Below are 17,420 nucleotides of genomic sequence, written 5' to 3'. Positions count from 1 at the left end.
TAATAATCTATCAGTTTGTCCTAATTTATTAAGAATAGTTATTTTTATTCATGTTCTAGCTAGAGCTGATCAAGCCCCCTAAATTAAATAGTATGTTCCGATATCTTTATGTTTTATTGAACAAATTCATAACAATAACTTAATTTAACCAACTCAAATTAAAAATTTTATAAGCTGATCTTCTTTTACACTTTATGAAAAACCCATATTTGTAAGAAACCTTATTATGAAAGATTTAAACCACATTGCACCACAGCAACAATAAACTATCGTACTGTGATTATGATATCGAGTTGCATTTCACCAAAAGGTTTTAAGATCTATCTCTAACTGTCCACATGCACTAATTTAGATCCTACGATGAACCTGGCAAATTCTCGCACAGGCGTGAAATAAATACCAGCACAGAAGAAGGGTGAAAATAACCCTTTATTAACTCAAACTAAAATGACAGACAGCACGGACTTTGTGCTTTACAAAAACACCGTTCACTTGCGGCGATAACTTAAATGTAGACGAGAATACAAAATCAAATCTGAAAAATAAAATGAGTGCAAGAACGCACTTCAAAATTACTCCTAAGAGATGGACTCACAGAGATCTAACCGGCGTGATACTTAACTGAAAACGGCCAAAGGGCCTAACTTGAGTTACCACGAAAATAACAACGAAACGTGCGCTAGGCTAGCGAAACACGCTCTGAATAAAACTGAAACTATTTAAATAGCACTTCACTTAACTTTAAATTTACATCCTGGCGAGGGAATGTGAGGGGAAGTTTGAGAAGTTGAGAACAGGTAAACTTAAAATAAATTTGTTATGCAAATTAAGAAAAACTTTACAAGGTGTCCGTAGACTTTACATTGTAGAAAAAAAATATGCTGCTCGATATATTATTTAATGTGGTTAAAAGAAAACTGCTTCTTTTAGCTATAAACATGTTTTAAAACAATGTTTATGTCTTTGAGGATGATAATGCATGATGTCATAGTACAAATGTATTTCTTCTTACTAAGTCAATTCAAAACTGCAAAGGATTGTCCAATCGCAAGATCTCATTCCAACTAAAAATATAAAATCACTTTGAAGAATCAAAGCAATTAAGTAAATTTGACCGAGGCTTTAATTTCAAACTATCATCATCTAATTATAATGAATGACCTTAACAAAGTTTTGACTTTTGCGAACAATTTGCCAAAGCAATGTACTGTGGTAATTAAAAGCAAAGGTTTTCCAATTAAATATTAATAATCTGTCTAACATGAAAGACGTTTACAATTCATTCATTATTGTAAAATATTTGATATTTTGTAATTATTTCTTATAATTTTCTTTCGAATTTAGAAATGATTTCGCTTTGAAAGAGCTATAAAAAATATTTATATTATCTTTGTAAATGGTCTTCATTTTTTCATGCATAGTATTTATAACACTGTTACTATTTTAAATCTGAAAATTTTATAAAGTTGATAAGGTATTTCTCTCGCCTTCTTAGCATGCCTTTATGGTGCAGTGGTCAGCACGCTCGAAGCGAATTCGAGAGGTCAGTGGTTCGAGTACCAGAGGTCATTGCTCATTTTTCACATCTCCTGCTTCGTAACAGCCTAATGACTCTACAAGTTATCTTTAAATTTATATATTATTTAATAATACTAATATTAAAAATAATTTGGTTTATTATTATGATTAAATGCATAAAATGCTTGCTTCTATGAAATGATGCGTAGCTTTCGCTTCGAGTCATATATCAGGAAGAAATATTCTCCAACTGCCCAGACGGAATAGTGATTAAAGACTCCTGCTGCAGTAACGAAGGGCCTAGGTTCGAATCATGGAGATGGCGTGGATGTTTGTAAATGCATAGTGTCTGTGCTTCATGGGGGCATTCTAAATATATGGCGAGCCGAAAGTCCTCTCGTGTGGTTTTGGTGGTAAGGAAGAGGAGTGGAGACCCTCGTAACTCCCCCCCCCCCCAGGGTGCTCTACCTCAAAATTTGGGTGGAAATAGAACTCAATCCTTCTTGAGAATATGACAACCATTTTACCATGAAATACGTGGGCAAGACGACAACAAAAAGAAATATTCTCCGCTGAAAGGAAGTTGTCTGTTTACAGACAAAATGGCGTTATGCAATGAGAAAACAATGTGCGTTCTTTGATTTGATGTTAAACGGACTACATTTGTTGGAAAGGAAGACTATACTGCGTAAAATTTCAATTATTGATAGTTTTCAAATGCAAGCATTTACCAAAGGGGGGGCACTGCTGAGGATATGGTAAAAATATATATAAAAGCCAATATTCCACGGCATGAAGTATATCATTCATCAAAACATGCTAAATTAGTAGAACACATGCCTGGGCCAGGTAAATGCTCTTCTGGGGATAAAGATTTCAAACATAAATATGTTTTACTAATTTTCGTTAATGCAAAATTTCACTTTGCTAATTTTCAGAGGACGGAATAATAAAAGGAACAACTAAAATATAAGTCAGTAGTTGTATTGGTCGATGAAATGTCTGACTAAACAGGAAGTCAGACATTTGCCCTTGCAGTTTATCAAAACTATTGATTCATATGCAGAGTAATCAGTTTTTTGACCAATGCAATTTTTTTTCAATTTGTCGTCGAGCAATAGTTGGCAAGATAAAGGAATTGGAAAGATAATAATCTCAAGTGAAACAAGTGAAAATTACATGATTGCTTGGTTCAACTTGCCTAAAATACTTGCGGTGGAGGGTTTTTATTGCACTACTAAAGCTGGAAGCATAAAATGAATTTTGTTGGTAGTATATTTTTATAGAATTCAAAATACTATTGTTTCCAGTTAATTTTCAAATGCTATTGTTTAGCCAAAAAACTGGTATTTTTTTCGCATCAGGAAAAGGAAATTAAGAAAAATTCATACAACAAACGAAAAAGTGCAACGTAACTTAAACTTAAAAGAAAGGCAACTTAAACTGGCAGCCAAATGTTATTCTGCGCCTATTATAACACAGATGGAATTCTCGGTAACTTGGTTCGAAACTGTCATTTAAATTAAACATATTGTTGTTTTCCATAATCAATATGAGAATGACAATTCAAATACCGGATTCCTAAAGGAATATTTAGTAAATGAAGATCTACTGCGTAAAATACGAATTTAATGACTTTTGCTTCTAAATTCCATCCAAAAATTATGCAAAGGATTTTGAATTTAGAAGAATTACACTATGGATTCGCTCATATCTTGTGGAGTCATTTAGGTGATTTAAAATCTTCTATTTAGGGTCAAAGTATACTTATATTGGAGATAAGAGAAATGTATCTGAAGACGAGAAAGGTCAGTTGATGAGAAGTATAAAATAATTTTCATTTACGGCAAAGAGAAGAATTTAAAGAAATTAAGTCTGTGCATACTATTTAACCCTACAAATGAATCTTTATATTTTTAGCAAATTATTTTCCCCATGTGTGGCCATAAGCTTTCCTGTATCAGCTTTTAAGCTTCCCTAAAATACTATTTGTTAAAGACATTACGAAAGATGAACTCATTTAATCATACATTTTTTTAATTTTCATGAATAGCTTCTTCCAGTGGTCAAACAAGACACTTAACGTTGTACGAAGTCTTAAAGCAAAAAGTTTTTTTCCTTATTATTGGATAAGTATTTTTGTTACAGTAGGTCCTAGAAATAGGTGATTTGTGTTTCTATTTTTACTTCTTTTATTCCTCTTTTCTTTCTCTCTTTCGCTTTTCTTTTCCTTCTTTTATGAATAAATGACAGATTTTTATTTTAGGAAAATTTCATTTTTTTAATGCAAAAATTGCGTATTCTTAGTAACTATCCTTAACGAAAATTGTTTAAAAGTTTCAACAGTTCAGATTTCTTCAAGGAAAGATTAAATTCAATCATTCTACAATTAACAAATGCAAATATTTTGCTCTTTTTATACAAGGTGCATTATATTTATAAATGTTCTCAGCATTTTATAAATTTTAAGAACATCTGATCAATTTTTAATTGATAATCCCAATCATTTGGCTGATAAAAATTGCGGAGGGAAATGATTGTTAAATATTTGTTTATCATTTTAACCGCATGATAACACATCTTTCTTTATTTTAAGAGAATGTAATAAGGTAAACTTTTTTTTTTTTTTCAGATTGCAGTTCTGAAAAAAGTGGAAGGTGAGAAAAATCTATACCTCTGTGGAGGTGCCTTAGTTTCTCCTCAATGGGTAGCTACGGTTGCTCACTGTGTCCAAAAGTGAGTTAATTCGTATGTGTGTGATACAATAATCTAACCAAAATTTAGTCTGGGAAACATATTTTAGATTTTATTTCAGACTTAATCATTAAAGTTGGATGATACATAGATAATATTATAGCAAATGCCTGCACACTGATTGTATAGACGAATGCAGATTATAACTCAGTCAGTTTGTGCAAGCTCTCCATTTCAATTCTTGGCAAAATAAATGCGTAACAAGAATTGTCTTCATTGTCTTATTGCGAACTGCCGTTACGCGGTTTTCTTGAGAAAACATAACGCTAATGCAAACACTTTGATAAGTGGTATCACAAAAGGTTTTTGTTTAAAACAGTTTTCAAAAAGTGCTTGTAGGGTATTGTAATGTATTTTGAAGTAATTGACAAAATAACAAATAATCTTCTTAGTAAAACATAAATTTTATTTTTATTTGAATAAAATTCTGTAGTGGCAAAATTTTTATACAACTACTAGTTGGAAAAAACTTCAGAATTCTCATTTTTAACAATTTCTTGCGTTGCTGAGCAATGGTTATATCATACAAATATGGCGTTGCCACTTCAATAATAAATATATATTTATTTGTTAAATAACAAAATATTACAGTATTCTGTTTGAAGTGCAAAAGATTATTACATAGTCATTTTCGAAGTAATATCCTTTGAGACACTCACGCTTGCTTCAGTGCTCCTGAAGCATTGGAAAAATGTTTCGTTTAGTATATCTTTTAAGCTGGCTCTCTCATAATTTTGGATAGGCGGCTGAATAGAGTGAAACCTTGATTTCACGAATTATGTTCATAAGAAAGTGTGTATTGTGTGTGTGTGTGTGTATTTAATTATGGCAAAGCACACGAGGGCTATCTGCCTAAGGGGAGGGATGCCTTTCGTGGAGGACTTTCTAAGGGAAACTGGCTCGTATACACGTTACACATGGGGAAAACCACGAAAACGCCCATGCAGCCAGCCCGTTCGCGGGATTCGAACCTCGGACCGAACTACCAGTGTTCAGCGACTTTACCGCTCGGCCGCTGGTGGGCCCCTGTTCATAAGAAAGAACAGTGAGGTTAGAGGATTAAAAAAAAATATTACGTCATAGCTGTGATCTCCTTGTGATCACGAAATCTAGTATTGATCACGAAATAGTAGATTTCGTGATCAATAGTAGATTGATTGATTGACTGAGATCTCCTTTTAATCACGAAATTTTCTTTGTTCCAATTTACTCAATATGCCATCACGCCGCATATATTTTAACAACACGAACTGTTCTGCCTGGAATATATTCTTCTATTCAGGATACACCAATGCCTTTTAAAAAATATATTCTAGTACTCCAGATTTAAAGGATGTAACATGACTTTTCCGTAAAATTTTTAAACATAGGTATTCCGCAAGGAAATTTAAACATTTGCATTAGTTTTATATTCTACTTTGAGATATACAATAGATAACGGAAATGGTAATTAATAGAAAATAGAGATAATGAAAAATGTCTATTTTAGGATTTTAAGTTAAAACTTTTAGCAAATCCTGGAACACAATTTATAATTTTTTCAAATAATAATATCTGCGCGTGTATCAGTATATAAATCAGAAAGTGATATAAAGTTAATACAGAAAGTCATATAAAGAAATTCAGATAATGATATAATTTTATAATATCTTACACAGATAAAATAATATCTTATTATTTCATTGATTTTAAAGAACAAAAAATTCTTGTAACCGATAATTTTGTTTTTTCTGCAGGGAAGAAATAGCACGGCTCTTGGTCCGGCTTGGGGAATGGGACGTCAAGAGGAAAGATGAAATATATCCATTCGTTGAAGAAGATGTTACAGCTATCCTTATTCATCCAGAGTTTGATGAGGAGACTCTAGAAAATGATCTAGCATTGCTTCGAATTCGGACTCCAGTAGATCCTAAAATTCCTCATATAAGCCCAGTCTGCTTACCTTCATATGGACAAGCGTTCGAAGGACAAAGATGCTGGGTCAGTGGATGGGGAAAGGATTTCTTTGGTAATTTTCATATTTCAGTATGCTTTCTAGGTGAGGGCTCAGGCATAAATAAAAAATTCAATCCCATATCTCTATCTCTCACTATATATAATACACAGAAGAAGGGAATCTCTGTGCTTTACAAATTTGATAATAGGCTTGATACTGCTGTAAATAGTTTGTAAACATTAAATGTTATCAGTGAAGCTTATGAAACATTTTGGACTGTATAACTTGCTTTTATAACGCTAAAACGTTGCTCTTCTAATAGTTATACCGCATGGACGCTTTGTTTTTTAAAATATGTTGCTGAATATTTTCTTTTCAGAGAATAATGTATATCGCTTATAACAGGTATAATGTTTATAACTGAATTTTGTATCGAATCAATTTTGCGGTCTATCAGTTTTCATATAATTCTTATAACAACAACAATGACAATTTGGACATTCCTCTTTCCGCCTAAATTATGGCACTAAGAGTCCCTTCACCCCTCAGAACCAGGCACAGGGGTTCAACTCCTGCCCTCGCACTTTGTAGAGAAAGACGCGTCGCCTTTGCGACACCGTTGACTATGATTTGCTACTTGCCATTTGCTCGGGCTGCCCGTCGCAGAGGGACATTACCCAGCGTCCCCGCGACGCGACGCCAAGTTGGTTGCTAGAGTCATCTGCTGTAAGACTTTCCAGACGACGTTCCGGCCAATAAATGACCTTTCCGGAGCCTCCAAGGCCACTAGGTTCATAATTTTTATACCCCCGTGGCCGAGACTGCCTAGGTACAGATCCTAGCCAGATCTAGCTTTGCAGACTTTTCTATGTCGATCCCTGAGGAGTATGTCTGAATACGCGCCATTAATCTAGTGTGTAACACACAACAAGATTAAGAAATTCAAGTACTTGAGCAGCTTTACTTGAGAGGATACATACCCGTTTCAAAATTACTACTTGTGTTTGTAGGGCTTTTTCTATAGAAAAATGCCATGAATGAAAATATCTGTTGCAGCTTATAAGGCATTTCTCCCGCCTTCTTAGCACGCCTTCGTAGTGTAGTGGTCAGCAGGGCGTATTTGAGACGCCCGTGGTTCGAGTCCCGGCGAAGGCGTTGTTCATTTTTCATCTCTTCAGCTTTCAAAAAACACCTAATGTCTCTACAAGCTTACTAATGGCGAAATTCTGGCTTGGCGACAAAAGAAAAGAGGTTCCCATGTCTTTGGAAAACGTGTCTTCAATAGTAAGATAAGCGTTTTTAAGAGGAAAACTTTAAAATACATGTTTAAATTAAGAATGGGGAGGAAAAAACAGCAAAAAAATAATGCTGGCAATTAAGAGAAATTACAAAATTGCTAATAAATTTACCAGGAAACTTTAAATTCAATTGAGAATTATACTTTTCACATACAATTCCCAATTAATTAACTCTTTTCTTTTAAAAATTCTAAAACATCTACTGATTCTAAAAATGTATGGCAAATTACCTTAATGGCTACCCCACTTTAACTAGTCATCCTCCCACTCAAAAACGAACTTTGAATTCCTCTCTATCACATCCTTAAACCTCTGTATTATCTTAAAATAGAAATGATGAAACAGATTGCCTGAAATCTAAAATAATCACGCAAAAACAAAACGTCTAAGGAAGTAAATATCTTTGAATTTAAAAACATGCATGACTGCGGCAGGGTTGTCAAAATGGAATAGTCTAGCACAGCGTTTCTTAAATTGTTCCGAACCCGGATGGGGTGGCAAAACGAAATATTAGAGTTGCTAAAATTTAATTATGATAATGAATTTAAAAGAATTACGCTGAGGAAACTTTTAAAGCAATTACATTACTTGACATTAATGAGATTAACCACTTATCCTATAAAATCCAAAATCAATTTGTTGAGCTATCGAGTGACACAGATTTAAAACCCGAGCTTCCACAAATACCCTTGACAGAATTCTGAACCGGATTGAAAACTAAATTTCTCACAACTCCTGAAAGGAATTGAATGTTCTGCTGCCATTCAAGCATCATATACTCGTACTTATGTGAAACGACTTTTTCAGCATTCAATTCAATTATCGTTTAGTGCTGAAAAATATGGCTTACCAGCTGCCGAGCGGTAAATTTGCTGAATACCCTAGTTCGGTCTGGTGTTTCAATCCCGGTGAACAAAAGTTGGCTGTATTGAAGTTTTCGTGTTTTCCCCCAATGTGTAACATGGATAAGAGCCAGGTTCTCTTGAAAGTCCTACACGGAGCACCTTTCCCTTTGGTGGATACCATTGTGGGAGTCAATGTAATCAATAAAAAAATTACTGAAAAACAGTGAACATGCTTTATAAAAAGTCCAGCATTGTCAAGTATTCCGCAATATTTCATTTCTTATGCGGTAAAAAAGAAGCACATCCATCTCATTTCTTTCCTTATTTTTGTATACTTGAAATAAATCGTAGAATTACTTCTTTTTATATGCATCATGTTTATCAAAGAAATAAATTATCTGTGGAAAAATATTAATTTTTGTATCATTAATTCTATATTTAGCATCTCAGGTCGCAAAAAAAATATCGATGATAAAAAATGAAAAGAAAAGAGTTAAGAAGCGCTGGTTTAAAATTTCCTCTGGTCCAAAAGCGGCAGAGCGTTAAAGTCTCTGAACAGTGGAGGTTACACCTAAGTTTGATTCCAGGAGTATTAGCTAGCTGCATGGGCGTTTTTGTAGCTCTTCGCATGCGTAAAGAGAGTACGTGCTATTTTTTTTCTTATATAGTCCTCCACGAAGATATCCTTCCCGCTAAGCATATAGCCCTAGAATGCTTTGCCTCAAGCAAATAAATTAAACTAAACTAAATATCTCTGGATTAGCAGAAACGCAGCTGTGTGAATAGTGAGCCAAACGTAAAAATGCCAGTGTGGTCCTATATTCAAGCTATACTAATATCTGTCCCTTAGTTTCTCTTATTAGCTGGAATATACACAGTGTGGCAAGTAATCCCTGAAGAGAATGTAGGAATATATATATATATATATACCTGTTTATATAATAACTTTACAGTTCATTAAATAACTTTACAGTTTTGCTTAAGTAAATTATTATATTCTTTTTAGGTCCTCAAGGAGAATACCAAAATGTCTTGAAAGAGGTAGATGTTCCTGTTTTGAATTATGACATTTGCAACAATGAACTACGTAACACGAAATTAGGACCTGCTTATATTTTGCACCCTAGCTTCCTTTGTGCCGGCGGAGAAGAAGGCAAAGATGCGTGCACGGTAAGTTCTTATATTTTTCTGCATTCTTTGTATGGATGAATTTTGAATAGTATATATTTAAGTTAACGTTTATAGTATTAGTGAAATACGAAACTCAGAATTAAAACTCAACTAAAACTTCACTCAGAATTAAAACGAAAATGGCATTCAGCATATTCATATCACGAATACATGTTCGTATATGAGGAAGTAATTATAAGCATGAAATAATGTGCAAACTAAATTGTTTGAAGGAAGGGCTTATTTTCCACCGCTGATTAAGGAAACATTACTTCTAATGCTGTCTATGCGTGTATCAGTGCATCCGTAATTTATGGTCCCATTTTTTTTCCAGTTGGATATAATGCTTTCAAGTTTGTTAATGAAAGTCTATTAAATACACTTATATCAGAAAAATTAAAAATTTTATTATCTTCATTTTAAAATTTTCACTGTGCATTTCAAAATTATAAAAATGTTCAATAATGAATTTTGAAATTAACTTTACTAGAGGAAACGGATGAGATTAATTTCAATGGCAGGTTTTTTAGGCTATCAAGAAGTAAAATTCAAAATGTTATAAAATTGATCGCTGAAGTAAAAAGCATTGCAATACATGGAAAATACATTTATTCATTTCTATTATTTTTATTTAAAAGATTGAACCCCACACGAATAAAATAAGAATAGAAGATACTGAAATTATTTAATCCAAACGTGTCAGAATTAATGACATGTTTATTCAAGACATTCTGTCATAAGCGTTATGAAGTTGAAATTGGTAGAATTATTGTAATTCGAAAACTGTTTACAGTTTTGTGAAATGTGTTTTCATGAACGATATAATAAAACAAACAGTTTCGTGAAGTTCAAATGTAGTTTTTACTTTGCCCAGAGACAGTTTAAGAAATCCATATATCGATGACCTTAATTTTGATTGACCTTCAGATCAGCTTAAAATCTAGTTGAAAAAGGAAGTATTGATGGTAGTAAATAATAACATTATTTTACCGTAGATTATTCACTGATGGTTTAACCAACGGAACACTGATGGTTTAACCAACGGAACACTGATGGTTTCACTGATGGCTGTTGATCATCGGTTTGCATGTTCTGTATTGATTAAATTTGAATATTATTATGAATTAGCCGTGAGTAATAATTCAATACTATAACAGCTGTTCAGTTTGTTCCTGTGACGCGAACACCGTTCAGCTTCGTTAAGCCTTCCTGTACATTTTTAAAAATTCGTGGAGTGTTTAGATCAATGGTCGACAACCCCCGGTCCTCTAGCGACATTGATCTGGCCCACTAGTACCTGGACATAAATGATCTAACGATGCAATAAATCTTTGAAACAAAGTTCGATTTGTAAGTCATTGCTCTCTTTTACAAAAAATATGTTATTGCCAAACGGGAAATATAAAAATATCCTGAATAATGCGAAACTGAGGACATCATTATTTGGAAGTACATGTGCTTGTGAACAGCTTTTCTCAAAAATGAAATATTCTAAAAATTAATAAAGAACAAGGTTGAAGGAGGTCACTCGGATAATGTTTCGCTCCTGCCATTGTTAAATATTTCACTTAATGCGGAGAAGAAATAAGCAGAAGCAAGTGTCTCATTTAAAAATTTGCCCGCTCTAACTATTTTTAGTTTATAGCAAGCAATTCATTATTTTTCTTTTTATGTTTATATATAAATAAGAATTTACCAATTTTCTTGTTTTTCTTTAAATTTCCAGAAATATGTTTTCATTATATTTAATAAAATGCTATCCTCTGGAATAACGCAGCGCTGTTTGGCCTTTGCTCTTCGAAAGGATCATAATCCTTGATCTAGATAGTAACCCATGGCACCGGAATTCTTCCTAGAGGTGTCTTACCATATATTATCGACGACTGTTGATCAATATATTCCGAAATCTGACTCTCAGCTATCAGCAATTCTTTCAAAATTCAGCCCTGTAATTTTGTAATGTTCTGACTTTTGAAAAATGCTCTGTGTACAACAAAGTAGGCGCTTTGTAAATTTTCTCGTAAACAAAATGAATAATAGAAAAGTCAGTTCTGGTGTATTTTTCCTGTCTTCGTGTTTGCTGCTGAACTGCACATGAATTTTGTTTTTCGTAAATGTTTTAAAGGCCTGTATCTCCCAAATAAGACAATTTGCGCAGATGTTTTGCGATAGATGTAATTGATTTCTGAAAACACGTTTGTTTTTTTATAAATTATTTCATTGTTTTTTCAAATTGTTTAATTTAAAATACAAGTATGTAAATTCTTTAAGGTGGTGCAATAGGCACCATTTTCTACAAGTTGGGAAAAACGTTTTTTGAATGAATATAAAATCAAAAAAATTTGACTTTTCGTCTCAATGAATCAGCAAAGTACTAATATCTTCGTAGTGAAACAATATTTCAGAAATTTCTCAGAGGTTTCGTAAAAGAGGGACTAGGTCCATCACTCTTCATATATTGAATACTGGTCGTGGATTGTGTTTTCTTCATAAACAATATCAAAACTACTACTTGAATATTTTTATAAAAGCGCATTCTATTTAGCTACTGTATTTGACGAATATTTTATTCATCCGCTTACTTCAATTTTTAATTACATTATAGATATCTCAAGACATATTACTTATAAAGATATTTTTTGTTTTTTTGTTCGTAGTATCTCGAATCATACAGTTAATATTAGAGAAAATTATCAGCAATGGAGGATGATTTTATGCATGAAAATGAAAATCTGAACGCAAATCGCAAGTGCGCTGCATGTCAGGCAGTTCCTGGAATATTTTCCCTTGTTGTTAAAAAATTATTTGCTTTTGAAAATGTTTGCTGGTCTGTAAAATACTGCAGCGAAAACAACCTCTAATCCGTGTAGGTGTGGGAAAAGGAGACATCTCCAATACCACATTTTTTACATGTCCCCTAACCCAGATTTTTCACATTAGACACCCAATATTATGATATCAAGTTTAAAAGATTCCTGGTGCAACATAGAAACATATATAACAGACTTAAAGCCATTATCGATTATCTACATCAACAAGGCCTCAGTCTGTGTCCCCATAAACACTACTCTCATAATATGCAAAGAGTGATTCGTTGAGAAACTTCCTGTTATCATTTTATGATCTTCTTGTAAACTTTGAAAACAGAAGAGAAGCACGGCAAGTTAAACATAAAAATAGCAACACAACAGCCTTGAGATTGGTGCAGATTTATGTCAAGATCTCAACTGATTTCAAGAACAAGAAATCTGAAAGACAGTTCTTGCAGATTTCTTTGCTCCTGACGAAGAGGGATCTGTACCTGTTTCCTCTCGAAATCAATTGAGATCTTGACATAAATCTGCACCAATCTCAAGGTTGTTTTGTTACTAATTTTATCTTTGCAAACTTTTCGTAACCTTTGTTACTTTCTTTTTAAACTTCTTGTAACCGTTTTCTAAATATCTTATAATCTTTCTAAGATTTTAAATAAATTGGCATCCGATGTCTCTGAAGGGAACAGATGGTTAGTGAACCTCAGCTTTACGAATATTGTGTATGACGCTGTTTTAGTTTCCTGCATACTTGCACCTGACCTGACCTGCAGTAAAAAGAATATCGCGTTTTACGTTTTCAGAGCATAATTTGTTACACTCAACAATGTTAGTTTTCCAGTTGTATACGTTTATTTAATTTGTTAAGAATAATTTCAAAAATCGTTGACATAACATTTTAATAATGCTGCGTTAAATATTAAAAAATTAATGCGAATAAACAAATAAACACGATTATTCATGCCTATATCACTCCATGAAATACATTTCAACGAGCAATTTTAAAAGTAATTTGTCATTTTAAATCTAAACATTTGTAATTGTTGAAAAAAACTTAAAAATTACATGTAAAAAGGCATTTCTCAGATATCAAGTTAAGGAAGACTTTTTTTTAAATTTTTAAATTTAGTTTCTAATAATACGTTTTTTAAATTGAACTCTTAATAATTGTAGGACTAACCTTTATTTAAACTTTTATTTTTGTACGACCACAATATATCAAATAAAACGTTTATGATTTAGATTGAAAATATGGCTGAATGTTATCCAAGCTGTCTAAGAATAGAATATGAAATAATTTGCATAAAAGTGGCACTGAATTTTATCGATCAATTCTAGAGATAAAATCTATTAAAAAGCGCAGTTTTTAAGATTACCTATTCCTTTATTTAAAATATTGTGACATTAACATGAAAGAGACTAACAGCTGGTTACTACTCATTTAAAAAAATGTTTTTTAATTACTAAAGGATAGGGTTAAACATAACGGAATATTTCTAAAATAATTTCATTATTTAAAAGTATTTTCGTGGGAAATTAATAAAGGTTTACAAGAATATAGTACATAAAATCCGGCATACATTGTAATATATCACTTTCATTTGGAACACATAAATTAATTCTTTAGTTTCTACTCAGTTGAAAGTAAGTTTTACAAATCATACATCCGCTTACTAAAATGACTTCCCTTTCGTTGCAATCACATTTGAGTTCCAAACATATTTTAACAGATGGCAATTTGTGCATTTCAAATTGTCTGTTTTTATACGTGTTTTCTCGAATCAAACGACACGCATTCTAAAAATGAAACTTTATGACTTCTTTCACTGATGTTTGAAATATGAGGTATAATATGCAATTACTTTGAGGCTTCTATATAAAAGTGACATTTTCTAAACCAGATTTTAACTGTGCTAAAGCACAGCTAGTTTAGAAAATGATCGATTGTAATGTGCAGGGCCTCTAGCAGAGTCGAATTATTTGTCTCCTTCGAAGTGCTTGCATTTTCGCAAGATTCAGTTCTGTTTATCTTTTCCGGAATAATTTTCTATAGTGCCATATAAAAGCCTTTATAATACCCTGATTTAAAGGCTGAATGTTAGAAGTGGTATTTTCAGGAAAAAAGACTGATGTTTTCCAGAAGGAGATCAAGGGTGTGTGTGCTGTATAGGTATCTAATTGGCTAAAGCTGCGTTTTCGTTTTCAGTCTACTGTTCCATTTCATAAGAAAACCAGTTTATTACTACTTGTCATTCAAGAATTCTTATTGTTATGGTATATTAGAGGCAAATTTTTGACTCTTTTCAAACATCCAGACTTTCTGTTTTTGCCAATAACAAGTGTTGATTTCTTAAATGTTAAGTCCATATTACACATTATTAACGCAGTAACTAGTTACTTCATTACTTAAACCAGCTGCTGTTTCATTTTTTAGTATTAATGAATATATTGGTAGCATTCATTAGTACGGTCCAGTTTTGTTCTGTATTACAAATTATTTTGGCTTTTATTCATTTAGCAGGCCAGGTAAAACGTTATTAGCCGGCTAATTATGTGTTTCGTGCTTCTCAGCATGCAATTTCCAATGAACCATGTTGGATTCCTCTCTTTTCAACTTAAGAGCTCCTGTCGGTTAATGCAAAAATCTCTAAAAAGCGTTTTAGTGAATTCCAAAGCATTTTATAGTCTAGAAACGGGGACATTATTTGATTTGATTAGCTTAAAACAATTCTAGAACATCAGTTTCAATATCTGTCGATTTTTTTATCTCTTTTACGCTTCTTTGAAGTATCTGCATTTTTTATTAGTTCTTAATTAATTATAATTCATTTAATTGTTATTTTCAGGTAAGTCATTATTCTCAGCCTGAGTACAGTATTAACTGATATTCGAGAAGGAATCCTCAGTCACTTGCAATGACCCTACAAGATACTTTTTATTAACCTTAACATAAGGAATTTGATAGGGAAAGATAAGGATATTTGTCCCTTCTGATCTTCAGTGTGGCCAAAAGGGCTCTGAAAACAATGTTTTGTTGGAAAAAAAAGAAGGGAAAATTTCAGTAAATCTCATTTTGTTTTTATGTACTACATATCTGAGTTATAAATAAGGTCCACAATGTGTTAATTGGATGAATGGATGAACTACTAACGTTTTGATAGATGCAAACAGAATATTCCTACGATGAAGAATTAATCTTTTGCCAGTCGAGTTCCAAAAGCAGAGGAGATGAGTTTAATAAGCAGCGATTTTTGTTTTGATAATTATGTTCTTTCTGGCTTCAGGAAATCTGAATGTAATAAGCGGCTCATTTTATTGGCAGTGAGTTTAATAAGTGGTAGATACTGTATAAGAGCCCATTAATTTTCCCCTTAATAATACCTTACTTACATATATGTCATCATATCTTGCGATTTTTATTACTCTCTGAAGAATCAGCATTTTTCTGTTGAATAATTTTGAAATATAATTCATTCATTTCTTTTTTATGTTTACAGGGTGATGGCGGTAGTCCTTTGGTTTGCAAAAGTGGAAGAAAATGGTACGTAGCAGGTCTGGTTTCCTGGGGTATTGGTTGTGGACTGCCAGGTGTACCTGGAATTTACATCAACATACAATATTACCTTAACTGGATAAACAGTGTAATATGGTTGTGATCACGTCTCTCTCTCTCTCTCTTTCTATATATATATATATATACATATGTGTGTATGTAAGATACGCGAGAAAGTTCTTATAATGTATGCAAAATCATCAAGATGTTGCACAATTGTGAAAAATTGTACTTAATGGTGATTACTTGTTCGTAATAATTTTGTATAAAATAAAGCTGCTGTTTTTTAATAATATTTTTATTTATTTATTTTCTAAGATTCATATTGAAAACTTCTGAAATAAAACTATTTCTTGTGTTCTGAAGGAAACATCCGAAATTGATATCAAGAAGTCTCATAGTTTACAACTGTGAGCAATGGGGATATTTTGGAAGGAACAGATGTTGAATGATTAAATTCTTTTCAGCTCATAATTTTACCATGCAGCATTCATGCCTAGAAAAATTTTTAAAAAATTAGTGGGAGTAGAATTGTCCAAAGAACCAGAAATCTATATTAATGCTAATAATAAATTTAATTAGTCAAGCTTGTAAAAATGAGTACAATTTTGTAAATACGTAAGTTTATCACTTTGATAGAATATTGATGGTTACTGAAACGCTTGCGCTCATTACCTACAAAAATAAAAAAAAGATTAGCGTAGATATAAATACAGTAAAGTACCCTTTATACGTCGTTCAAGGGTGCTCTCAGAAGATATATGCAAATTAAAAATAATTGAAATTTCGGTTTAAAAGTATGACGGGTATATTTTAGCTGTAAAAAATTTGTGATGCTACTTTATCACTATTATTATGTAAATTTAATTTTATCACCCTGAATGTAGTTTGTTTAAAATAGCATCAGTAACTTAAAAATTAATATATCTCATATTTAAAATTTTAAGAATTCAAACTAAGTAAATATTTAATATAAAATTAAGAAAGGTTATACTTTTACGTCAATGGCTCATCTAGTCACATTTCCAGGAAGTTTTCACACTTTTCTTTATCTCCCTAGTGTTCCAATGTGCAAAAGAAACGAAATACAGAAAAACTGTTTGATCTTCGAAAGGAAATACGGAACAGGAACTGAAAAGAACACCAAAAACACTCAGGAAAAAGCAACTGAAGTTATGCGTCGTATAAATGAAGTTATTTAACTATTAACACGAATATGAATAAATAGACGTAAAAGAAAGACGAAGCGACGTATAGTTGTAAAAGGCATATAAATGAGAAACGTATAGATGGTGCTTTACTGTACTTGGAAATTTGCTATATTATGAAGTCATTTCAGAACTACAGTGTGTTAATGCTTATTTGATCTGTTTTCAAATAAGCATTTTCATTTAATACTTTGTTTTTCAGTGAATTTCACTGGAACAGCTGGTGTTTTAACTAAAAATCTATTGCAAATCATACGAATATTTACCTTGTAAAATCAAGTACTTACCTGTGTTACGATGTGTAGGGTAATCTAGGTACTATCGT

At 32.4% G+C, this 17,420-nt stretch overlaps 1 protein-coding gene across 1 annotated transcript in view; it reads left to right on the top strand.

Annotated features, from left to right (window-relative positions):
• Positions 1-16,198, top strand: part of LOC118189077 (phenoloxidase-activating factor 2-like) — a 47,956-nt gene extending 31,758 nt beyond the window's left edge. The window contains exons 6-9 of the mRNA XM_035359621.2: positions 4,151-4,254; positions 6,009-6,280; positions 9,358-9,521; positions 15,832-16,198. Of these exons, the coding sequence (XP_035215512.2) occupies positions 4,151-4,254; positions 6,009-6,280; positions 9,358-9,521; positions 15,832-15,990 (699 nt within the window). The 3' untranslated portion in view covers positions 15,991-16,198. The remainder of the gene's footprint in view (positions 1-4,150; positions 4,255-6,008; positions 6,281-9,357; positions 9,522-15,831) is intronic.
• Positions 16,199-17,420: the final 1,222 nt, after the last annotated feature.

Source organism: Stegodyphus dumicola, chromosome 4 (assembly GCF_044657685.1).
Source record: "Stegodyphus dumicola isolate Sdum_Otavi_A_Nest chromosome 4, ASM4465768v1".
In the NCBI taxonomy this organism is placed as follows: domain Eukaryota; kingdom Metazoa; phylum Arthropoda; class Arachnida; order Araneae; family Eresidae; genus Stegodyphus; species Stegodyphus dumicola.
This window is presented reverse-complemented; position numbering and strand designations above follow the sequence as displayed.